The sequence below is a fragment of the Protopterus annectens genome, chromosome 12.part0 (genome assembly GCF_019279795.1).
Source record: "Protopterus annectens isolate FY-2018-M chromosome 12.part0, PAN1.0, whole genome shotgun sequence".
Classification (NCBI taxonomy): Eukaryota; Metazoa; Chordata; order Ceratodontiformes; family Protopteridae; genus Protopterus; species Protopterus annectens.
This window is the reverse complement of record NC_056746.1, coordinates 1,134,965,993-1,134,992,341: the sequence shown is the minus strand read 5'-3', so window position 1 is coordinate 1,134,992,341 and position 26,349 is coordinate 1,134,965,993. Positions and strand designations below refer to the sequence as shown.

At 41.2% G+C, this 26,349-nt stretch overlaps 1 protein-coding gene across 7 annotated transcripts in view; it reads left to right on the top strand.

The window, feature by feature from the left end:
- LOC122817027 (copine-3-like) overlaps positions 1–26,349 on the top strand; it is a 2,295,182-nt gene that overhangs the window by 703,299 nt on the left and 1,565,534 nt on the right. For all 7 annotated transcript variants that reach the window (XM_044090160.1, XM_044090159.1, XM_044090157.1 and 4 more), the window contains one exon: positions 16,259–16,387. In XM_044090160.1, coding sequence (XP_043946095.1) covers positions 16,259–16,387 — 129 coding nt within the window. Of the gene's footprint in view, positions 1–16,258; positions 16,388–26,349 lie in introns of those variants that run through there.

Here is a 26,349-nt window from a genome sequence, read left to right as displayed (position 1 = left end):
GAATATAAACAAACTGTAACTGCCCTAAAAGAGTTATATCTAAGTTTGTTGTATTAGGTATATTATCCCTAAATATGTATATACATACACAACAGAATAAACATAAGAGATGTTCAATCAAAACAGCATCAATATATATTATTAAAGACAGGCAAAATCTGAATATGCAAAAAAATATAAAGTTAACAATGAACTCAATTGTGGAGACAACCATAAAACATTGAGCAGCATCAAGGTTGAAAAGTATTATTGTAGATATTTGTGTAGTCTAAGATTGATACATAGTCATGAGATTATTCCATATATAGGAACAAAAAAACAACATAATATGTTAGTGCCGAATCCCAAATTGAAGTTCTCTACAGTAATATGAAGAACCATAGCATGCTACCATACCACAATATAATGAAGTCAAAGTCAACCCCAACCATGCAATATGGCCTAAATACAGTGTTAGAAAACCACCATTCCTGTATCTATATCTATCTACATAGATTTAGATGGTTTATTACCAATGGCAAAAAAAATCTATAAACATAGGTTGGGTAAAAACCAGGATTGAAAATTCCATAAAGTATCACTTCACTTGAAACAAATGCAAAACCTAAATGATTGGAAATATTTCTGTATGTCCAATGTTCCTATCCAAAGTCAAAAAAATTATATGTACAATAATATAGAAGCAGTATATGTGATAGTATTTCAGGCTTAGTAATGTACTTATAGGCAAGCCACTATGAGAATTCGGAATGCGACCCAAACTGTCCCAATATAGTTGTAGACCGTAGATGCAAAAAGTATTTTTGATGGTTCAAACATAAGCAATCCCTTAAAGTTCTTCCATAGTATTAGGCCTAATCATGCCATGTAAAAAGATGTATCGTTGCAAAAACGCTGATTCACAAAAAGTAAAATAGAAGAATGTCAAAATATCAAATGCATCTACTAAATCAAAGTCAAAAAATAAGTTTGGTAAACACGAAATATTTCACCAAAAAGTCAAAATATAAATTATTCCATTCCAACCATGCTTAAAAAGCCATGATGATATGCCCGAGAATATAAGAGCATGAAAGTTTGTTGATAATAAACAAATATATCCAAAAATATAAAAAATGCGCTAAGACTCTCTCCAAATATAGTCAAATTAAAGTTGAGAAGTATTGATAACCTGACAATCTCTCAATGAACGATCTTCCAGCAGCGACAGAAACCACAAAGTCCAAAAGAGGGTAGTTGGATGGCCCCCCAAAAAGTTGCGGTATCACACATATGCTGTTATCCAAGTGCGAACAGTAACCTGACAGTCTCTCAATGGAGGATCTCCCAGCGGGGACAAAATAAAAGTTCAAAAGAAGGTAGTTTAATAGCCCCAGAAAAAGTTGCGTAGTCACACACTCATATGCTGTTATCCGAGTGCGAACCGTAACCCAAATATGTCGAATACAGTTTCCAAAAATAAGGTAAAGTCGTAAATATATTATAAATCTCACCAAATGTCTTCCGAATGAATTTCAGACGATGCATACAGCTCAGCAATCACTTCAGGAATGAAATCCATATAGCGACACAAACATAAATCCAGAAAATACTTGGTTGGATTTTCAACCTTGTAACAAGTCGAAAATCAGATAGAATATCCACAAATGGAAAAACAACGGTACACAATGATGGACAGCACTAAAATAATGCATAAATTAGTATGGTTCAAGAAGCAAAGTGTATCTATCGCCAACCTTCCGTGAGGAGCCCTCCTCAACAGGCAAGGAATCAACCAAAATGGCGTTAGTTACAGAAGAACCACAAGAACGCCAACAGCCAGCAAAGCAAGGAGTATTCAGTGTAGAATCCAGCTAGCAAGTACGGCTGGTGCTCGGCAACCAAGCTGCTGTGAACAATTGTAGGAAAAAAAACCAGCACCTCGAGTGGTTCTGATATAATGATTTATTCTTCAAAAACTAGACCGTTTTTTTCTTTAATCACAGGAAGTGATGTCATTACCTTCTTATGAATATATAAGGAGCAGTTTTTTCATGTGTTTTTCAACTACTGATGAAAGCTTGAATAGCTGAAACCGGTCTAGTTTTTGAAGAATAAATCATTATATCAGAACCACTCGACGTGCTGGCTTTTTTTTCCTACAATTGTTCACAGCAGCTTGGTTGCTGAGCACCAGCCGTACTTGCTAGCTGGATTCTACACTGAATACTCCTTGTTTTGCTGGCTGTTGGCGTTCTTGTGGTTCTTCTGTAACTAACGCCATTTTGGTTGATTCCTTGCCTGTTGAGGAGGGCTCCTCACGGAAGGTTGGCGATAGATACACTTTGCTTCTTGAACCATACTAATTTATGCATTATTTTAGTGCTGTCCATCATTGTGTACCGTTGTTTTTCCATTTGTGGATATTCTATCTGATTTTCGACTTGTTACAAGGTTGAAAATCCAACCAAGTATTTTCTGGATTTATGTTTGTGTCGCTATATGGATTTCATTCCTGAAGTGATTGCTGAGCTGTACGCATCGTCTGAAATTCATTCGGAAGACATTTGGTGAGATTTATAATATATTTACGACTTTACCTTATTTTTGGAAACTGTATTCGACATATTTGGGTAACGGTTCGCACTCGGATAACAGCATATGAGTGTGTGACTACGCAACTTTTTCTGGGGCTATTAAACTACCTTCTTTTGAACTTTTATTTTGTCCCCGCTGGGAGATCCTCCATTGAGAGACTGTCAGGTTACTGTTCGCACTTGGATAACAGCATATGTGTGATACCGCAACTTTTTGGGGGGCCATCCAACTACCCTCTTTTGGACTTTGTGGTTTCTGTCGCTGCTGGAAGATCGTTCATTGAGAGATTGTCAGGTTATCAATACTTCTCAACTTTAATTTGACTATATTTGGAGAGAGTCTTAGCGCATTTTTTATATTTTTGGATATATTTGTTTATTATCAACAAACTTTCATGCTCTTATATTCTCGGGCATATCATCATGGCTTTTTAAGCATGGTTGGATTGGAATAATTTATATTTTGACTTTTTGGTGAAATATTTCTTGTTTACCAAACTTATTTTTTGACTTTGATTTAGTAGATGCATTTGATATTTTGACATTCTTCTATTTTACTTTTTGTGAATCAGCGTTTTTGCAACGATACATCTTTTTACATGGCATGATTAGGCCGAATACTATGGAAGAACTTTAAGGGATTGCTTATGTTTGAACCATCAAAAATACTTTTTGCATCTACGGTCTACAACTATATTCATACAGTTTGGGTCGCATTCCGAATTCTCATAGTGGCTTGCCTATAAGTGCATTACTAAGCCTGCAATACTATCACATATACTGCTTCTATATTATTGTACATATATTTTTTTTGACTTTGGATAGGAACATTGGACATACAGAAATATTTCCAATCATTTAGGTTTTGCATTTGTTTCAAGTGAAGTGATTCTTTATGGAATTTTCAATCCTGGTTTTTACCCAACCTATGTTTATAGATTTTTTTGCCATTGGTAATAAACCATCTAAATCTATGTAGATAGATATAGATACAGGAATGGTGGTTTTCTAACACTGTATTTAGGCCATATTGCATGGTTGGGGTTGACTTTGACTTCATTATATTGCGGTATGGTAGCATGTTATGGTTCTTCATATTACTGTATAGAACTTCAATTTGGGATTCGGCGCTAACATATTATGTTGTTTTTTTGTTCCTATATATGGAATAATCTCATGACTATGTATCAATCTTAGACTACACAAATATCTACAATAATACTTTTCAACCTTGATGCTGCTCAATGTTTTATGGTTGCCTCCACAATTGAGTTCATTGTTAACTTTATATTTTTTTGCATATTCAGATTTTGCCTGTCTTTAATAATATCATATATTGATGCTGTTTTGATTGAACATCTCTTATGTTTATTCTGTTGTGTATGTATATACATATTTAGGGATAATATACCTAATACAACAAACTTAGATATAACTCTTTTAGGGCAGTTACAGTTTGTTTATATTCCTATACCAACATTTACAATAATATTTTTCAAATATTTATGCTGCTCAATTTATTAGGGTTATTTCTTCAAATGAGCTTACAGAATATGTTTCTTTTCATATACTCACTTCATGTTTAGACCTAGCTGGTCTTAAACTACATCACCTAGTGTTATTGTTTTGATTGAACATCTTCGTATGCTCAATTTGCTTTATATGTGTATATACATTTTTACAATAACATACCCATTATAACCTACTCAGATATAACTATTCCAAGGAAGTATAACATTTTTTATGTTTGAATAATATCTAGATGCACACTTGTTTAACAACACTAGCATCTTATTTAAGGTGATACTCACATCATGGTTTGTCTCGCAAAATACCAAAATTTTTTGTCCTGATTTCTCGAGCATTCATTATATATGTAACTTTTTGGTACCCTTGGGTAAATCTATCACACAGTTTATTTTTTCCAAAGGGTTCGGAACAGTGTATTGGTGTTTTGTTCAGACTACTATCTTTTCTTTCAACACTCTTACTGTTCCATATAAGTAGCCAAACATTTTATCAACACAACAACTTATTGTCATGGACCTTGGGAAATTATTATCTAGCCTATGTGCAGATAAGGATGACCTTAAAGTATTCGGTATTGGTATTAGTTCCTCGAATACTATTGATTTACCCATATTGGATCCAGTTGACGGTTGTGTGTCAGAATTCAATCGGCTAGGTAAACAAATCAAAATATTAAGAACTAACATTTGGCACCATAAGCTATTTAAGGCTTATCAGACCCAGAAGATTTCACCTAGAGGATTGAGATCAAAAATTCAGCCACTTGTTGGTGCACCGGACGACATATTAATCAGGGATTGGCAAATAGCACAGCAAGAAGCCACTATGGCATTAGTTGATATACTGGCATCCTTTTATGAAAGGACAGTTCATGCCAATACTCTGGATGTTGAAAAGACATGTAATAACTTAAAACAATATGAAAACCAACCTCAATTTCATAGTAGTCTGAACAAACTTTCCAAAGAACTGACCACATTGGAGAGTAATCTTAAATCCAAAAAATTACACAAGTTTGCTAGGGACAAAGAGGATTACAGTAAGGGAAGACAATTTGAATCCCACAAAGGTGTGAGATTTGCCCAAGGGACCAAAAGTTTTACTTTTGTGCGTAAGAAAAGACCGAGATCAATTCTCAAAAAATCAGGATCTTCCAGCAATACCTTCGGTGAGGAGTCCTCCACAACAGACAATGAATCAACCAGCATGGGTGATTCACCACATAACAAAAGAGGCAGAAGCATGATTAGCCCTTTAGGGGCAGGACACATAGGGAAGGGAGAAAGCATCGGGGTCAAAAGTCTAGAGGAACTCTTCCAATCAGTAGTGAAATAATGGAATCTCATCAAAATGTGTTAAATATCTCAAAATACACTTTATCTTCAGATGAATATTCTATTTTGAATAAAGGCTTGGGTTTTATACCTGGTTTTTTCATTGACGAGAGTTCACATGTTGCTGATATAGTAGAGTTTTGTAGGAAAATTAATTTACACTTATTTTTCAAACAACAGGACAACCCTAACATTTCTCAAAGATCTTCTGAATTTAGATTCCATAAATCCACTTTCAACCCCCCCATGGACAAACACGTCGCAGTATTCCAACAGGCGGTCATGAAGGATTTACATTTTCATTCCAACAAATCTGACAACACTAGAAATAACATATCTTACAGTGAACAACTTGCTTTAACTAGACTTAAAAACAACAAGGATATAGTTATACTCACTGCTGATAAAGGGGGTGCAGTCGTTGTCATGGACGCCGATTATTATCGGGATGAGGCAAATGGACAACTGTCCAACCATCATCATTACATGAAAATGAGCACGGATCCCACACCCGCCTTCAAACAAGAAATTGACAAATTTTTACAAGAAGCAGTCGACACTGGGATTATTTCTACTAACACCAAAAAAAATCTCATGGTTAAGGATCCTGCTAAACAATACCTATATCTATTGCCGAAAATCCACAAATCCATTGACAAATCCATTGATAAACCACCAGGAAGACCGATCGTATCTGGGATTGGATCATTGACGGAACCCCTGTCAATGTTTTTGACTGAAAAATTGAAACCATTACTATCCTGTATTAGAGCCAGGATTAAAGATACAACGAAATTCCTACAAATTGTTTCCAATTCACAACTAGAACCTGCATGGCTTCTGTGTACTTTGGATGTGAAATCTTTGTATACCAGCATTCCGCATTGGGCAGGACTGATGGCCCTGGAATTCTGGTTAAATAAAGCCAATATTTATCCTCCTGGAATGAATACATTACTTGTGTGTATGGCCGAACATGTCTTAACCAAAAATGTATTCTATTTTCAACAGGACTGCTATTGGCAGATACAAGGTACGGCCATGGGGACCTCTTTTGCGCCTATATATGGAGACTTATACATGGGATACATTGAAGAGCATATGATTTATGATGAATTGCACAATGTGTATTTACCCGAAATCGACATCTGGAGGAGATATCTTGATGACTGTTGGCTTGTATGGAAAGGAGGTCCGGAATATCTCCAAGAATTCATGGAACATCTCAATGGAAATATGTGGGGGACCGAATTCACTGTGGAATATAATTTGAATGACATTCATTTCTTGGATGTCCATTTACAAAGACAACCGGATCATACATTAAAAACATCTGTTCATCGCAAATTTCCACAATATAACACTTTATTACATGCCAACAGTCTCCATCCTAAGCATATCATCAAGAACATCCCAAAATCTCAGTTCCTGAGAATTAAAAGAATATGTTCTTCTGAACAAGATCTAAATATACATCATGAGGATCTGACCAATAGATTTTTGGCTAGAGGATATCACCGGGAGGCCATCAGCTCTGCTGCACAATGGAGTGCAACACTACCCAGGGAGTCACTATTAATTTACAAGAACAAAGTTAGATCTAACCATCCTGATATATGTAGATTTATTACTACATATGGTAGGAATAGTCATAATCTTATCAACATCATCAATACACACTGGAGCATACTCACATCTCACCCTCTTTTGGAGGGTTATTTGGGAGAACGTTGTTACTTCTCCTATAAGAAGGGCAAAACATTAGGTTCCCATTTTTCTCATTACAAAAGAAACATCATGCATGACAACACTGCTATACAGAGAACTCTTACAGGAGACAAATTAGTGGGCACGTATCCTTGTGGCCATTGTAGTTTTTGTAATTACATATTCAAAACTAAAAGTTTCACAAGTAAGAACACAGGTCAGATACATGATATGACAATTTTTGGAAATTGCAGTTCCGACTGGATTATTTACCTGGCCACATGCACATGCCAAGCTTTTTATGTAGGCCAAACATCTAGACAATTCCGCACCAGAATAGCAGAACATTTGGGAGATATTAGGAATTGCAGATCTACAAATGCTCTATACAGACACACCACCAAGCACGCCACGGCCAAATTTTTTTTTTTTTTTGCATCATTGATCATATCATGGGAAACAGGGCATTCAAAACAGGATGGCATGAAATCCTTAATAATAAAGAGCAAAGATGGATAATTAAATTGGGTGGGCTTTTCCCACCAGGGCTCAATGACAAATTATAAATTTTCATCTTCTCTATACACATTTATTATTTTCAGTTTTCCTTCATGGTACAGGATTTTTGTGTATACTGGAACCCTAATTAAGGATATCCAAAAGAACCAATTATATGTTAATGTGTTTTCCCTCTTTATCATCACACTATATTCATCTATTCCATCAGGTAAAGTCTCTATTTATTTCTTTATAATCTGACATTATTACTAGTATGGCACAATTTTGGATGGACTATCAACAATTTATGTATACTTATTGTATTTCACTTGTACACAATTTTCATTTAATTTTAATTAACTTTATTGTAAGACAATAATTGTTTTTTTCTTTAATCACAGGAAGTGATGTCATTACCTTCTTATGAATATATAAGGAGCAGTTTTTTCATGTCTTTTTCAACTATTGATGAAAGCTTGAATAGCTGAAACCGGTCTAGTTTTTGAAGAATAAATCATTATATCAGAACCACTCGAGGTGCTGGCTTTTTTTTTTCCTGCAATTGTTCACAGCCTCCAGAGTCAGCAGGAACTTTCCCACCAAGCACTGGTCCTTTCCTTCTCAGTCCAGGCCTGTGCATAGGAAAGGGCGCAGGGACAGGCCCCCCCAGGCAACAACCACAAGGACAGCAGAGGCCCAGACAATAGACCTCTACAACCCCCAGGGCAGGGAGTTCCAAGTCCACTCCCAACCCTAAAGACTCGCAATGACTCCCCCCCCCCCCCCCAAAAGGTTAGGAGGAAGACTATCCCTTTTCAAAGACAACTGGCAATCCATCCGAAAGGATCAGTGGGTCCTAAAAATCATTTCCAAGTATACAGATTCTCATTGAAAGAGAGCCCAATCTTAACAGGGTACCCAGACATACCATCAAATCAGCGAGCAGAGGCCCTCAGCCAAATTCAGAAACTCTGTGGTCAAGGAGCAGTTGAGCCTGTACCTCAGAAACAAGCCGGAAAAGGGTTGTATTCAAGATTGTTCCTGGCACACAGGAAAGAGGGCACCTTATTCTGGATCTGTCCACACTCACTAAACCTTTCCCTGCAAGTGACAGCATTCAAAATGCTTATGTGCCAAAAACCTTACTCATGCTGATCCCAAATGCCTGGCTAGTCACCCTGGACCTAAAGGATGCCTACCTTCATATCCCTATAAGGGAGTCCTGCAGAAGTTTCCTTCACTTCAGGGCAGGCTCGCAACACTTTCAGTTCTCTGCTCAGCCCTTTGGCTTATCTACTGCTCCCAGGGATTTCACCAAATGCCTGGCCCCTGTCATTGCCTTCTGCAGGCAGAAAAACATTCAAATATACTCATATCTGGGATGACTGTCTCATCCAGGCAGACAGCAGGGCAAAGCTCCTGCAAGACCTCAACTTTGTCCAAACACTCTACCTCTCTGGGATTTACCATCAGCAAGGAAAAATCCCATTTCCAGCCCACCAGACAGGGCCTCTCCAGAAAAACAAAGTTTCCTGTCCCAATACTTCTCCCAATTGTCTTACAGAACACACCTCACAGCAAGGAAGTTCCTTCAAGCTCTGGATTACATGACATCCTGCATCCTGTTGGTGCATTTGGCCAGACTACACATGAGAAAAATGCAATGGTACCTTAACAAAACTATGGTGCCAGCACACTCTTTCTCTGGCGCTACAACTGCCTATGATTCGCTGCTTAAGAAGGGAACTCCTATGGTGGGCAGAAGTCTGCACCCTGAACAATGGTCTACCTTTTGTAATTCTTCCCCATGGCCAGATCACCACGGCTGCTTCCGACAAAGCCTGGGGGGGCACACTTAGGAGACATGTTCACCCAAGGCACGTGGGACATCAGGGACCTAGACCTACTCATAAACCTAAAGGAAATGGTGGCAGTGCTCAGGGCTATCACAGCCTTCAAGAGCCACCTGAAACCAGGGGTGCTCCTCATCAAAACAGACAATACTACAGTCAATGTGGTACATCAACAAGCAGGGGGTAACACACTCCTATCTGCTTTGTCTAGCCATGCTGCTCTGGCAAACTGCCTCGATAGGCTTTCATCTGATAGCCCAGTACATCCCGAGGGAGCACAGTACTCTAGCAGACCACCTTAGCAGAAGTGTCTTGGACCCAATGAATGGCAACTTCAGAGGGAGACCTTCCTCTGCATAACACAAACTTGGAGAACGCCAGGGGTAGACCTCTTTTCATCCGTAAACAGGCAGTTAGACCAGTTCTGCACCTGGGCGTTGCACCCAGAAGCCAGGAAAGTGGATGCTCTCTCTTTCCAGTGAGGCAACCTGTTTTTCTATGCCTCCATCCACTCCTTGCCAATGATCCCAAGGGTACTGCTAAAGATCAGGGAGGAAGGGGCAAGAGCTATACTGATTGCTCCAAATTGGCCCAAGCAACATTGGTACCTTTTGCTACTCAGCCTAACCAAGGAGCAGCCCAGGATTCTACCTGTCACAGAAGGACTTATAACCCAAGAAAAAGGGTCAGTACTGTGTCCCAATCTGTAAGCTCACAACCTATCCACATGGCTTATACCTCAGACTGTTATGAACCCACTGCTGAGCAAGCAGGTCCTGGATATATAATTAAGGATGCCAGGAGGCCCAGCACCAGGAAATCATACTCTGCAAAATGGAAAAGATTCAATGCCTGGTGCCAAACTTAGGGTACAAGTTGCTCCCTTGCATCTCTCTCTAATTCTGGATTACCTGGCGGAGCTAGTGCAAAAAGGATGATCTTACTCTTCCATCAAAATTTATGCCTTTGCTGTCTCTGCCCATTTCCATGCAGAACAGCCTTGTTCTCCCACCCCCTGCTAAAACAATTCCTTACAGGTGTGTATCACATCAGACCACCTAGGAGGCCACCCACTCCTGCCTGGGACCTGAGTTAAGTCTTGGAAAAATTGACCTTGCCTACCTTTGAACCAGCTGCCTCAGCAGAACTAAAACACCTGTCTTGGAAGACCGCTTTCCTGCTGGCCGTAACCAGAGCTAGGTGGGTTTCTGAGCTGCAGGCTCTCATGGCCATTGAACCCTTCGTCATCTTCCATGCAGGTGTTTCTTAGAACTAACCCCTCTTTTATGCCTAAGGTGGTGTCTGGCTTAACACTGAACCAGGCTATGCATCTTCCCACCTTCTTTCCTAACCCTCAGAACAGGGGAGGAAATAATCCTTCATTCAATAGATGTGCACAGACAACTTGGCTATTATCTGGATAGAACCAAGTCTCTCAAAGACTGACCAGCTCCTGGTCAGCTTTGCCCCAGGGGCAGATGGGAAACCTATTTCCAAGCAGACCATTTCTAAATGGATATCTAACGGTATCCAATTCTGCTACCACTTCCATGGGAAAATTTGTCCAAAGCCATTTCACTAGGGGAACATCTAATTCCACAGCTTTCCTCAGGGGGGTTCCTACCAAGAACGTCCTAGAAGCTGCCATTTGGACTTCCCTCTACACCTTTACCAAACACTACCAATTGCCTCTTTTCTTCAAAACCCGGGCAGGCTTTGCCTCTGCAGTCCTGCAGGGCATGCTAGGCCCTACTTAGAACAGTGCAAGCCTGTTCTTTTATTCCTACCCTTCTACCATCCACCCTACCTTCAGCTTTGGGAATCTTCCCACAGGTGATGACTGCAGCAGTAAAACAAGAACAGAGTACAGTTGTGTACACTTAATATAAATATAGATGTTCGAGTGTATTCACTGTTGCAGTCCTGTTTTCCTTCCCTCCTTCCCCCTCTCTTTCCTTCACACCTATCTATGCCTATGGGCATCCCCCAGGTTTGCCATCCTCAGGCCGTCTGGGCAAGGCTCGTATAGGTTGGGGCAAGAAAAACTGATGTAATGGCGTTGGCTGCCCTGTTTTATACCACTGATGACCTGACGTCAGTCCCAGGTGACCTGCAGCCGACGCAGGGGGGACAATCTTTACTCTGGTATTTGGGCCAGCTGAGGGCTACCCAGCAGGGATAGCCCACAAGTGATGACTGCAACAGTGAATACACTCTAACGTCTACATTTATGGTAAGTGTACACAACTGTATTTTCCCTTGGCCAGATATCACATGTGGATTCTCCAGTGGATTCCAGCCTCCCATGGTCGTTAATGAATCAGCCAATGTGATACCACATATTGATCACCAATCACTGCAAACAGGACTTGTCTTGGTGGCTCCATTCCAAGAGTCTTTCGGGCCATCCTTTCACAGCCCCAAGCCATAGTGACTACGGATGTTTCCAGATAGGGTGAGGTGGACATAATCTGGGAATGACAGTCCAAGGCACTTGGTGCCAACTAGAGGCCAATTTGCACATCAGTGTTCTAGAGATGAAGGTGGTGCTTTGTGTTGCAAGCATTTGAAGATGCCCTTTCCCTGGGAACAGTGGCAGTTCAGATGAGACAACATGTCAGTGGTCTGGTACATAAAGGAAGAGGAACCAAATCTTTCCTACTTTGTCGAGAAGCCCTCAGAATCTGGGAATGGGCGATTTCTTCCAACCGCTTGCTTATGGCAATGCATATTCTGGGGACCGACAAGGTGATAGCAGACAAACAGAGCAGAACTATTCTACTGCCTCACAAGTGGCCTCTAAATCCTGTAGTGGTTTTCCACCAGTGAGGTCAGCCATGATGCAGTGTTTGCATTCCCTCTGAACAAGTGCAGCAGTTACTTTGCCATAATCCCCCCCCCGCCAAGTCAGCCAGAGATGATGATCTCCATGATTGCCCCCCCCCCCCAACTCCCCTGATATCCCAGTTTCTAAAGAAAGCCAAGAGGTCGGAGAACACAGTAATCCTCATTGCCCCATTCTGGCCTCGACAGGTTTAGTTTCCCTTCATTTGGACTCACCTACTTTGGAAAACTTGGATTCTAGACCCAGCACCAGGTCCTTTATCTCATCCAGAAGGTATGGTTCTTACGAATCTCCAAGCATCTCAAGCTCACCGCGTGTCTTCTCCAATTCCAGTGATTGCCAGGCATTCTTCCCTTACCTCATCTGTCCGGCAAATCATTTTGGCGCATTACAAACCTTCTACTAGAAAACTGTACCAGAGTAAATGGGAAAAATTTGCTAGGTTGGCTCTTAATAATGACCTTGATACCTTATGCGGCTCCTGTGGATAAAGTAATGAATTTTCTGGCTGCTCTTTATCAGTCTGGCTCTTCAGCCTTTACCATTTGGGTCTATCTGGCTGAGATATCTAACTTCCATATTGGTTTGGATGGTTCTTCTCTTATGTCGCATAAACTTTGTAAAGCCTTTTTGAAGGGAACCTTAATGCTAAGGCCTCTGTTTAAAGAGCACACTGCTCCATGGGTGTAACCTTAGTCCTACAGTCTCTTACTCTGTCCCCCTTTGAACCTTCAGCTACTTGTGGCTTAAAATTTATGATGTGGAAAACTTTGTTTTTATTAGCTATTACTTCTGCAAGAAGAGCATCAGAAATTCAACCCTTGTCCTGCAACCCCCCCAATATAATAATCCACAAGGACAGTGTTTCCCTCAGGACTAATCCTTCTTGCCAAAGGTAGTTTCAGAGTCTAATATCAATCAAATCGTACACCTACCAGTCTTTTTCCCTAGTTTTTCCAATAAGGGAGAGTACTGTCTACACACTTATTAGATGTTCACAAACAATTACGTTTTTTACCTTTACAGAACAAAGGAGATCAGAAAATCTGAACAACTTTTTGTTGCCTTTTCCTCACTTTCTTTAGGTAACCCAATTTCCAAGGTTACCTTGGGTAAATGGCTTAGGGATTGTATCACCTTTATTTATCATTAAAAGGTCCTCCAACCTCCGCATCCTGTGAAAGCTCATTCAACTAGAGCTGTAGCAGCTTCTGCAGTTTTTCATGCTGGAGCTTCCATAGATGACATTTGTGCAGCAGCTACATGGGCATCTCATACCTTTATTACTCATTACAAACTGGACCAGGTCTGTAGGGGGTGTGCATCATTCAGTTCGATGGTGCTCAGGAATATTCTGCCATGAGACCACCCAAGATTCAGGTAGCTAGAGACCCTGTCCCACAGTCAAAGATTACGTGAAGATTGACAGCATCAGATAAGAAGTTATGCCTTACCGTAATGTTTTGTCTGTGTTGTCAGTCTTCACTAATCCTTGACACCCCCCCTTCCCCTGGCCTGAAACTCTTAGTGGACCGAATACTTCAAAGGCTGGCTTCATGATAGGGACACAGATCTGGTCTTCTGTTGTTTACTATTTGTCTGCCAGTATTTTAGGCAAACTCGATCTGAGGTAATTTATAGAGAAGCATCATGGGTAGAGCCTAGCTCAAGACTTTGGAAGCCACGAGCTGAAGTAAACGGCCGAGATGGTTCTGAGGCTCTGAACCGAGCCCACAGTCAAGGATTAGTGAAGATCGACAACACAGATGGAACGTTATGGTACGACATAACTTCTTTTTTTGTTATCCCTTTTTGAAATGTTTTTCTTTCAGTTGCAACAAAAACATTTCCATAAATGGTCATTTGGGTCTTTCTTTTGAGACAATAACATCTTGTATAAATCTGATAACCTCGATGTAGAGATGTTATTTCTATAAAGTTTGACATAAATACTCCATTAATTTAGGATATTATTATTCCCTTCTTGACCCATTACATGGGAATTTTCTCGGACATAACTTCTAATTCCTTGTATTAAGATCCAGTGATTAGAATTAAGATGGTATTCAGGTTTAATGTTTTCACTTGATTTTAACTCTCTTCATTGGAAACAATTGTACTATCCCAAGAATATTTTGTCTATACATTTGCACATTTTTAACGCATTAACACTTTCAAATAAATCTTTGGATATACACAATGCTAATATGTTAGACCATCTCTATTTCTATATTTCCATTATCTTGAAAAACTTCAAAGTATGTTGTTAATATTTGTTGACATTGGGATGTGTGTTTATATTTAGTAAAGTTGCTTCTTCACCACATTGTTACCTATAATTTATGCAGACATTTGAGAAATGTTAAATTTTTGGGGGTGAAATAGTACTGTGTTGCAGATCTTTACAGCCAGTGCACTGCAACTTAAATAGTAGCACAACATTTTATATAAAAGCTAGGTTTGACTTTTTTGGGTACTGTAGAATTTTTAAAAAGGGTTGATTTGTTTAATCTGTATCTCATTTGGTGAGATGAATGTGACTGGCTTGGGGAATTTCATAGCTTTGAAACCCCAATGGTGTATTGGTGTTGTGTGTAATAGCTTGGGAAGAAGTATCCTCTTTATTATCTGAAGAATTTTTTAAGAAGTACAAATCTGTTTATTCCACATCTCATCATTAAGGTAAATAAAGTTTTATGTATAAGGTATTCTCTCCTGTTATTGAGGATAGGTACTCTTGCAAGTTTGAGTTAAATTGCTCTCATCTCATACTTGACTTTTTTTTTGGCACCCACACTACCTGACCATTAGGCCCCCTGGCCTGTCTATTTACTTGCTTGTTCCTTTGGGGACAAGAGCCCTACTGACCATTTCTTCCCTAAGACTGACAGCACTAGGGTATGTACTCTTATTAATGCTTGCTTCAAAGAGTTAGGTTAGTCATAATCCTGCCATTTTCTTGCACATTTTAATGATGCATGTTGGGTTGGGCATGTCATGGTCATTGTCTGGGATAGCTGCATGCTTGTGCAAGTGATGTAGGTTTACATATGTGACATCTCCGTTGACTTTGTGGCCTTCACCAAGAGGCTTAAAATATAGTCCTCATACCTTGAGAAGTTCCTGGATTTGACCCCTTCATTCTTCTCTCAGCTTCCAGTTAGCTGCTTCAGTGCCAGAACCACTAACTGATCCAGATTCAAGGACAGAACTCTTTATTACTGTAGTGCTTTTATCTTTCTTTCTGGCAATAGTTTTAACCCAGCTAGAAGTGTTTTGACATGTACAACATGAGGTAAAATGGGTTCTCTTTCAGAATGGTGTTAGTGGCATATTCTGTCACGGGGCAGACTACTTTGCTTTCATGAAATATTGGTTTGTGATGATCAAACAGCAGTCAGAAGTATAAAATGTGGTAAGCACCTGATTAATTTGAGGACCTGGTGTTAAGTGCTTCTTACAGCTGTGTTTTACCTTTGTGTAGAGAACACTGCTCCTGCCACTCCACAACATACGGATGTTCAAGTAGGGTCTGACGCTACTTTTGTTGCACTGATTGTGCAGTTTGTTACAGTCTGCTTTGCATACTATGATGTCCTTTAACATATTGCATAGAAATGCTGAATTTTGTTTCTGTGATTGTGGAGCAAGTTGAGTCTTTTAAACATTAGATTAACCAGACAGATTTTTCTTTTGACTAATGGAAAACATTATAGTGAGTTGCACTTAGCTTTAAAAAACTTCTGAGCACTTTTTTTTAATAATGATCCTAGGTAGACAGAAAAAACAAATGGCAGACCTTTACTGAAGTAATTTAAAGGTGATTTAGTTTGAAGGGAAAGCTGTAAAATAGCTTTTACCTAACCAATTTACAGATTTTTTGTTGTTCGTTAACAGTTAACATTTTCTTTTCAGATGGCTCAGTGTGTAACCAAAGTTGAACTGTCCATTTCATGTGAAAATTTGTTGGATAAGGATGTTGGCTCAAAGTCTGATCCACTTTGTGTATTGCTGCAGAGCACTGGGAATGACAAATGGGTTGAGGTAAGTTGTCTTAATTCCTTATTTGAGCAGAAAGCATTCTTCTTTTGAACTGTTGTAATACATTGATGGTTGTTGTTTATGGGCCATTGCAGAAGTCCAGATTTATTTATCAAACTTTGTTGCCTGGCTTAGTTCTTTTTTGCACTTTCCATTTTTATCCAGATTGTAAGAAGGGGAGTGCCAAAAATGGATTTACAGCAGTTTTCAGCTCATTTACTCTCCCAGTTTCTTTTTTACATTTTGATACTTTTTTTGGCAAAATGTATTGCTATATACCTCTCAACTGTACAGATTTATGCAGAATGTCCAGATTTTTACCTCATATTTTGGTGTGTTTTTCATAAAACAGTAAACTTTCAGTTAACTGGCACTCATGGAGATTGGTAGATGCCGGATAACACTAGTTTCCGGTTGCTTGAGAGTTACTATTAAAAATAGGTCTCACTAATACTGTACCCTATATTTGCTTGATTTGACTTGTTCTCAGGTTAGGGAGGGAGAGAATCTACTCCTGTCTTATTTTTAGAACTCCACAACACTAAAACGTAAGGCATGTTTCTGCTTGGGGGGGGGGGGGGCAAGAAAGTGCAACACATGAAAATTGCACTATATTTCTTCGAATTTTTTTTTTTCCGGTTGCTTGAGTTCCGGTTAACTGAGAGTTTACTGAATTATGATTTTCTCGCAAATCACTGGCAAGTCAGACTGAAGTCAGAACATAATGACATACATTAGAGTTTCAGACTTTATAGCCTTCAGAAAATTCATACTAATGCAAAACCTGTTATTCTGTCAACTTTCTAAGTTTGTAAGAGCAATATTTAAAGATTGTTCCTATTTTTGGGCCTTTGTCCCCTATTATTCGTGGCTTTGTCCAGATTTCTTGCTCTAAGAGGTTGGGAGGTATGATATACCATTTTTTTTACACTGTTCTATATTTAGTTGGAATTTCAGTTTCTTAGACTGCAGGGTATTAAATCTTTGGGCTACTAACAAGGTGTTTCCTGTAGTTCAAGGTTTGATTTCCTCAGCCTTCATTTGCCTACCTGTGCACCTCTGAGCAAATAACCTAACCAGACAGCACTCGTGCTGAGTCTGAAAAAGGTCATGGCAATGCTCTTACCCATTTAGTAAATACAAGTAAAATGTAGGATAGGAAATTTCTACAGAAGTCTACCAGAAATTGCCCCTAGCTTGGTACTGGACTAATTTCTGTTTTTGTATGTGTCTGTTAATCAGGCTTTCTGTCTGTCTCTTTTTTAGTATTTCCAGGGTAATCCAAGTTTTTCCTTAGTTTTATCTGGCTCATGTAGTACCCAATGCTATTTTCCCATCTGGTGGCCGTAAACAGTTGAGCAAAAAAAAAAAAAAAGTCCATTCTCCATCTGGTTAGTGCTCCACTGAGGATCAAGCTGCAAGCCAAGCCAAACCAGGTCTCTTTCTTTTTGTTCTTATTTTAGGGGCAGTAAAAGTTCCATTCCACCCACTTGGCTAGGTCTCCTCTGTGAAGAAACAAGCCAAGCCAGGTCTCCTCCTGTGCTCCTTAACAGACTGTTTCTAATTTTTAAACTATAGCAAGCAGCTTTACAGCAAACTTATATTGTACAATGCTTCAGTACTCAAGAAAAACAGTATTGACCTTAATTTCTCTATCAACATTTAGTAATGCTGGTGCAGAAATGAGTACCAATGCTGCACTACCGATTTGTTGGCATCTCCTGTTCATGTCCCCCAGTACCTTGTGCCCGTGGTGGCTGCCCCCTTTGCACCATCCTAGCTTTGCTACTGTCCTTAAAAGTTAGTCTTGCCAATGGTTACACTGTAACTGTGTGCTTGTGTGTATATGGCTTACATAGTGTCAGCAGTGGTCAAGCATTTTTTTTCTCTTAGTGGATTTGAAAGCGGTGACTGTTTTTCTGTTCTTTGCTGATCTAGTACCAAGACCACTCCAGTTTGTCTTGGATTCATTGTAAGGTATATAAATTATGATGAATATTGCTCAGGGCCATATTAATTTCATTCCAGTTTGAATGGTACTTGTGCTTTTTTGCCTCTCTAACCTGCTGGATTCTGCATTCATTGTCAGAGGACATTATAATTTGTTTAGCCCCTTCCAGAGTGTTTTGGTGATGTGAAAGTTCTGCCTTTGTCAGATGCAGGAGTTGTTTGTGACCCTTTTTTGAGGTAGACTCTTAGGTCTTCAGAATTGACCCGTCATAAACTGTTACCTTAGTATGAGTATGATTCTGCCTCGGCTCCAAGGTGTATGCCTAGATTTGACATAGAAGAAATTGATATTGTGGATTTTTCTCTCTCTGTCTTGGCCTTGCATCATTGACAAACTCTGTAGGTGCCTAGTCTTTTTGGGGTCATCATCATACTCTTGATACCAAGCACTTTGGCATAAAGAAGCCCTTTTCACTGGGAATCCATTTTGATGTTGGTATGTATAACCATCAGTGCTGCAATTCTTTCTTTGGTGGCGAATGCTGCTTAGTGCCAAGAGTGGCTTTAAGAGTCCAGCTCATTGGATTTGACAGAAGATGCTTATTGAAGATGAGTTTTCTTGGCCCTGGTATCAACACAGTTACTGGTCTCAGGGCTGACCTTTTCCTCTTATCCCTTACACTGAGCTGGCTATTTAAGTATAAAAGCTCTCTATGTTGTTTACGTTTGAGGTCTCTAATTTTAATCTCATTAATAAAAAAGGTTAGTGTTTTGGTTGAACTGCTCTCCTTTTCTACTTGTCCCCCTCACTAGTCCAATCTGGAGTTAATTTTTCAGCAACGTTATATCTTTACCTGTTTTCCAGGTTCTTTATTTCATGTGCAGATTGACCACTTTTGGGAATTGTTTTTTTCATTACCCTTAAGTCTGCAATAGGTTTCCAGTACTTAACTTGCATGAATCACTTGGATTAGTCCCGAACTGAAAATAACTGGGACTTGTTTGTGCCTCTTCTGCCAGCCTTTTCTCTGACTTTGGTGTTAGAGGAAATCATAATGTTATTCCATGGCTCCTTAAAATTGCTTTGTAGGTGGGATGGAACTAGGAAACTCCCTTCTCTCCCCATTTGATTCAGTCTTTGGTGTAAGAGAGGATCAGATCCATATTTTAGAATGTCCTTGTTAGGTTTCTCTTACGAAAACCCTATTCTGCCTCATACTCCTGTTGTTTCTAAGGAATGCCCAACAGTAATAACCTTTAGGAGTCTGCCTTCACTATTATCTATGGAGTGGATTTTTTTTTATAGTCCCCTTGTATTAGTCTGTCATGTCTTCAGTTGCGCTCATTCTCTTCCTTTGCAAATTAAATAGTGTATTCCATGATCTGTAAGTGAAGGTTGCCATTGTGTTCTACAGGCAAAGCTGCCCTACCTGCCTTCCACCCCCCGATTTTCTAGATGGCAGGTGCTGCTGTTTAGGTTTTCTGTGGTAACTGTTTCCTGGCCATAACTGTCTGTCCAACATGGAGTTTTCTCCCCAGGCCTCCACTAAAAATGGGACTTGTGCCCAGTCTGACTTTCCTAGTAAACCTTGATCAATCAGTGAATAAATAATATTTCTCATACTACTCCATTAATTAAGTGGAGGTGATGCCAGCCTGGGAAGGGTGCAGCAGTTTACACATGATTTATTTCAGGTCTGACTTCAACAATTATATGGATTTCTGTCCTTAGTGAAGGAGGGAAAGGGGTCCAGCTGCAGATTCATAGGTTGGTATTAGGCTATCAGCCCTAGGGCCTATACAAACCTAGCCATAACAATTCCCTGGCTATTTCTTCTCACACTATTTACTTCCCTGGACTCCTCTCTAGCAGGGCGACTGACGTGATCCCCAGGGTGAATTTCCTTTCTCCCATCCAATCGTCAAGGTTCCTTTTGAAGAGGGCCAAAGAGGCACTCTGCTTGACATGTATGAGCAATCTATTCCAGAGTTTGGGGAGTCTCTGGGTTAGGAACCTTATCCCTCCAGCATGTTTTGTTTATTGTGAGAGAAGGTTTAGATCCCTGGAGCGTGTGGCTCTGAGCGATTGGGATTTCTTTAAGTGTAGCATGTCCAGCAGCTCTGGGTTTGACATGGCTTTGTTGTGTCAAACTATCTAATTAAATGCTGTCAAGTGTATATGCAAACAAATATAGTGTACACACTTGTATATATAGTATACACACCCAAATATATATATATATATATATATATATATATATATATATATATATATATATATACACATACACACACACACACACATATATATATATATATATATATATATATACACGCACACACTTTTATGTAATATACATATGTGTAAGTATGAATGTCTGTTTTGTTGGCAGTATATTTGAGGAAGAAATTTGAATGTAGTTTGTGGAGTGCTGCTGATGTTGAAAGCAAGATGTTTGATGGTGTAGTGTGAAGGTAGGTGGGTTTGGAGTATGTGTGAGTGTTTGTGGGGTATTAGAGTAAGGACTAGGTAAGGGTATAAATTTAGTGTTGAGTATGTGTGATGTCACATATGTTCACATGTCTGTTGTAGGGTTACCTCAATAAAAACTCTTTCCCCAGTAGTAGTGTGTTAGGGTTAGGGCTAACAGGCAGGAATGAGGTGATGCATTGGGGGACTGCTAGGGTTTGCGTTAGGCACTAGCAAAGGGAGACGGTTTTCTATTTGAGGATTTTATGTTCTATAAGAAGTTTGCCATGGTGATGGAATTGAGATGGTTTATTTCATTTCTTTTGCACAACAATGAAACTCCCTCCAATAACTGTGTGTGTATGCATATGCATACACAGTGAATGACGACTAATCAAATAAATAAGCAGCAGATTGATGCTGGCATTTAGAACAACACATCACCGAAAAATAAAAATGACTGAAAAAGGAAAACATTTAGTTTCTTTTTCTGATCAGGTAACAGAACCCCACTAACGCATTCAGACCAGATTTGCCTGAATAATGGTAGTTTTAGGAAAATTCTTTCCATAACACTGTCACTATACGAGACCAGCTTGAACTTGCACCTACTCTCTTAGAAGCTATTTCCATGCGTATCTCTTACTGTAACTCGCAAGCAAGCACTCCTACAGGCTAACCTCTTACGTAAGCCTTACTCTAATCCTAGTTTGGAAACATGCACTCATACAACCTAATCTCTTGCCTAATCTGCAAAGGCGCACACACACACACACACACACACACACACACACACACACACACACACACACACTAAACCTATCTTGTAACCTAACCCACGCACGCACTGACATCCCTAATATAAACCCACTTACTGTTTTACCAACACACTTGATGAAATAAATGTTCAACAAAATACCTGCTGCTTTGTACTTGAGCAGATTTATATAAAGTATAAAGAAGGTGGGTGGGTAAGTATGTGTGTGTAACATGTGTTTTTTATTTATTTATATAAATATATATATATATCACACGCGAACACACACACACACAATGCATGGAGCTTTAACACAGTGACTACTACTACAAGCACCTCTCAAAACGAACAAATCACTATGCAGGATATATGTAAAGGCTTTTATTACATTCCACCTTGAAAAACAACCAAGTTAGTTTCGCTGCTACAAAACAAGTTCTTCAGTTTGTGATAATGCTACCCAAACTAACCTCCTTATTATGATTGCCAATGGATAATGGTAACAGCTTGCATAATTCAGTCCATACATTTCATTGTATGGGACTGGTCATCACCAGGCAACCTCATTCTACATACAGACTTCTTTCCAAAGCCCAAGTGCCTCCGTTGACTCATATAATGCAGTGCTTCTCCATCATGAATGTTTGATTCCTGTTTTTACGGAGTCGTAGGATTTCTTTTGCCCTTTGTAATATTTTTAAGAGAGAAATTAGAAACTCTGGCAGCTTTGGCTAATTGTTTTTGTTGAATTGTAATCACCTCCATATTCCCAGTTAATTGGGCCTAACTGCTCTGTGACTATGGTTAAAGCTTCTATTAGTCATTTTTTCTTGCTTGTTGATATGTTTGTTATAGTGTGGTGTTATTTTTTATTTTTTTACAGTTGTTTGTATGAACAGGATTTCCTCAGTAGAAGAGAGTTTTAGTAATACTTTTTCCAGCAGTTAGCATAAAGGATTAAGGCTCTGAGGTGTTTAACTATTTTCTGTGACACAAGACTTCATTCCTTCAGCTTTCATTTGCCTACTATGTGATCTTGAACAAGTCTCATAACCAGACAATGCCTAGATACAACTGGGAATATGTGATGTTAAGTTGTCAATCTCGCCTTCATTCTTGCTGGATGGGTTCGGAGCCGAACCTCGGCTCCGACTCGGTCTAATACTAAAGCTCGAGAGCTATTTTTACCGGCTCATGGCTATGCTATGTCCCATAATGCTAGGCGTCATATACCCAGATCTCGTTTGCCGCTTCAGCTACGAGGTTGTGTTTTCACCGGCTCCAGGTCGTATTTAAGATGTTTTATATTTATTGTTAGTTTTTGATAGATATTTTTCCCTGAGATTTTTTCTAGTAGTGTTAGTAGTCTCTCGACTAGTCTTCCCTCCCTTTATTAATAGTTTTCCTTACTCTTCTCCACCCTTAAGGTGGTTAGGCCTTTACCCCCCCCCCCCTTTTATAGTAGTTTTGTACAGGTTCCATTCGGTGTGTGTGTGTGTGTGTAATTTTGTTTTGTTTTACTGTAGTAAACTTAAGTTTTCTTTCAGAGTGTCTTTTCAAGTGTTGTGTGTGTGTTTGTTGCGTCTGGTATACTTGTCTAGACTTTTTTGTCCTGTTCCTGTGGTATCATGTCTAAGGATACCAAGATATCGGGATTCAAGAAGTGTGACTCGTGCTGTCAGAAGATGTCTCTGACAGACGGTCACACTTCTTGTGTGTATTGTTTGGGCCCTCTGCACCTGCAGGACTCTTGTTCCATCTGTCATGCTTTTAACCCAAGAGTTCTGCAGGAACGCAGAAATAAGCTCATCCTAAGGGGATTATTAAAGCCCGAAGGTTCTCCTACCAAGCCTCTGTCAGGAAAACCTTCTAAGCCCGCCAAACCGTCGGCTCCATGTCCGGAGCCGGCGCCGAGCGGACCTTCTTCTGCCTCATCGGTTCCGGCTGGAACCGATACATTGAGGCCTCAGTCGGCTCCGACCTTGGTGTCGGAGCAGTCTCCAAGCCGAAAGCATTCCCGATCTCCTTCATTGGAGTTGGTCAGGTCGGCTCGAAAGTCCCCTTTGCTGTCGGAGTGGAGCCATAGGTCTCACTCCTCTAGATCTTCCAGGCTTTCGGACCACGACCTCGAGAGGGTAGTCGGTAGGCTTTTGAAGTCGCAGGCGCTCGTCCAGTTATTGCATAGCCCATCTCAACAGACAGTGGCTTCCCCAATGCCCGCTCCAGTTCCTCCTCAGACTATTCCTTCAAGCTCGGAGCCGGAGGCCGTCGGGGTTGGTACCGTGGGGGAGTCGGAACCGATTCCACCCTTATCGGTTCCTTCGTCGGCTCCATCCTTGGAGGGATCCGGGCGCCGGGACTCCCTCGTCGGTTCTGAGGGGGCGAGTGGCATCGGACCCTTGTCAGACCCCGTACTCCCTCTCGGAGCATCGGTGCAGGTGTGTTCGGCCCTGACATCGGCCTCGGAGCCATCCCTCTCTGTGCCGGGTGGAGCTCTCATCTCTTCGGAGCTGGGTCCCTCTTCTCTGCCTGATAGGGGCGCCTTTGAGGTCATGAGGAGCGTGCTGGCTCCTATACCGGCGCTACGGTCGGCCCCATCGGCCCCTCCTTCCATGGTGCCTGCTTCGGCCTTTGCCTACCCCCCCCGAACCCACGCGTGGAGAACCAATGCCCCAGGTCGCCCCATTGGCCGTAGCCTCCTCTTCTGAGGTCTCCCCTGATCCTGCGGGGGAGCCCCCTCGGAAGAGGACATGCAAGAGGAAGCATGTGGACTCCCCGGAGTCAGTGGCATCTGACACCGACCTGGATGATTTTGGAAGGGTCCCCAAGGCCCCCTCTGAGGATGTCTCGTTTTCTGACATCCTAGAGATCCTTAAACAGAAGGGGAGCTGGTCTGCCCTCAACACTTCCGAGAACGAGTCTGTGTACCTGGATGCGTTAGGTTCTTGCCCTTCCACCTCTTGGGTGTCCCCGCCTTTCGACCCACTCATGGAGGTGGTGGCTCGGAAGGCATGGACGGCTCCGGATACTATGGAACCAACTCCCCGGAGGCCCACAAAATTTATTACAGCCGCTTCGGACAAGCAGTTTCTCACTAAGGGAGTCCCCGTTGATGCCATGGTTTTGGCGGCGGCCACTAAGAAGGAGTGGGCTGACCCTTCAGTTCCTGTCCATCCTCCTTATAAGGAATCTAGGACTATGGATAGGTACGGCAAGCGGATGTTTTCTTCAGCGACCTTTGCCATGCGTTCACTGAATTATTTGTGCCATTTCACCTGTCTTCAGAGAGACCTTCTCAAAGAACTAGGTGATATTTTACAGGATCCATCAGCTGCGGGGTCTCAGGAAAAGATCAACTCCCAGAGGGGGACCCTGAACTCTATTGTAAACTCCTCCATGCGGCTCATTTCCTATGCCGCCGATGGAGCGAGTAGGGCTGCAGGCACAGGTGTTGCTTTAAGGAGACACGCCTGGATGCGGCTTTGCAATTTTGCCGACCCCTTCAAGGTGTCGTTCACTAATGCCCCCTTTGACGGTTCTGCCTTGTTTGGACCTCAAGTGAAGGATACATTGACCAGGTGCGAGCAGGAAAGCAAGACTCTCTCTGCCGTGGGAGTCCGTTTTTCCACTCCTCCTAGACCATACCCTAAGGGTCAAAAGGGTGGAAAAATGTGGATGTTCATCGTGCATACAGCTGCAGTAATCACAGATGGGTTTTCAGCCGTCAGGCGGTCCCTCGGTCGGCCGAATTCCAAAGTCTTGGTCCGGCATCTGTTGTCGTCGCTTACTCTTCTGACGTCAGGAAGGCCAGAGTATATAAGACACAGCCGACGCCATGTTCTTCAGTCTTTTTTGCCGCGCGGTGCCCGAAGCAGAAGCAGTTCGCAAGTGCCAGTCGGCCAGCTCCTGAATTACGAAAATATTTGGAACCAAAGTCTTCATTAAAGCTAAGTACCCCGTTGGGGAAACTTTTCTTGCCTCAGACCGATGTCAAAAAAAGTTAATAATTGTATTTCTTGTGGGAAGCAAATACCGCATAAGGATTTCCATTCCCTTTGCATCCCTTGTTTGGGCCCAGACCACGACGTCTCGGCCTGTCGCTTTTGCGCTACTTTCAACAAACGCACTATCAAGCGTCGGGCGGAGTTCGCCCAACACTATTTTGGTAAAGCTTTTGACTATAAAATGTCGTCTGTTCCGGAAACCCCAGGGAGTACTGCCTGACACACGTGACGAGCTTCCCTCCAGAGGCAGAGGAGGGAACAATAACAGGCATCATCCTAGGGACAGGGGGGGTCCGCAAAATCAGGGTAGCAGAGAATCTTTCTCTGACAAACCCTTCCAGCACCCCTGAGGAGCTGCCCGACTGTCCACCTTCGGGGGCAGTTGGGGTAAGACTATCACTGTACCCAGAAGCCTGGCATTCCCTCACGCAAGACAAATGGGTACGGTCGATCATATCCGAGGGTTACAGAATTCCCTTTATTCACACCCCACATCAGCTAAAAGGGCCCCCTTCCAGACGTTCCACCCGGTCTGAGAGATCAAGCAGCACTAGAAATTTCAAAGCTGCTAAGAAAAAGGGCCATCCAGCCAGTCCCAGCAGACCAACAAGGATCCAGAGTCTCTCCAAGTTCTTTTTGGTACCAAAAAAGACAGGGGACTGGAGACCTATTTTGGATCTCAGCAGGCTGAACAAGTCTGTTCAAAGAACGAAGTTTCGGATGGTCACGCTACAGTCCATTCTAACCTTTCTGGGTCAGGACAATTGGATGTGCTCTATAGACC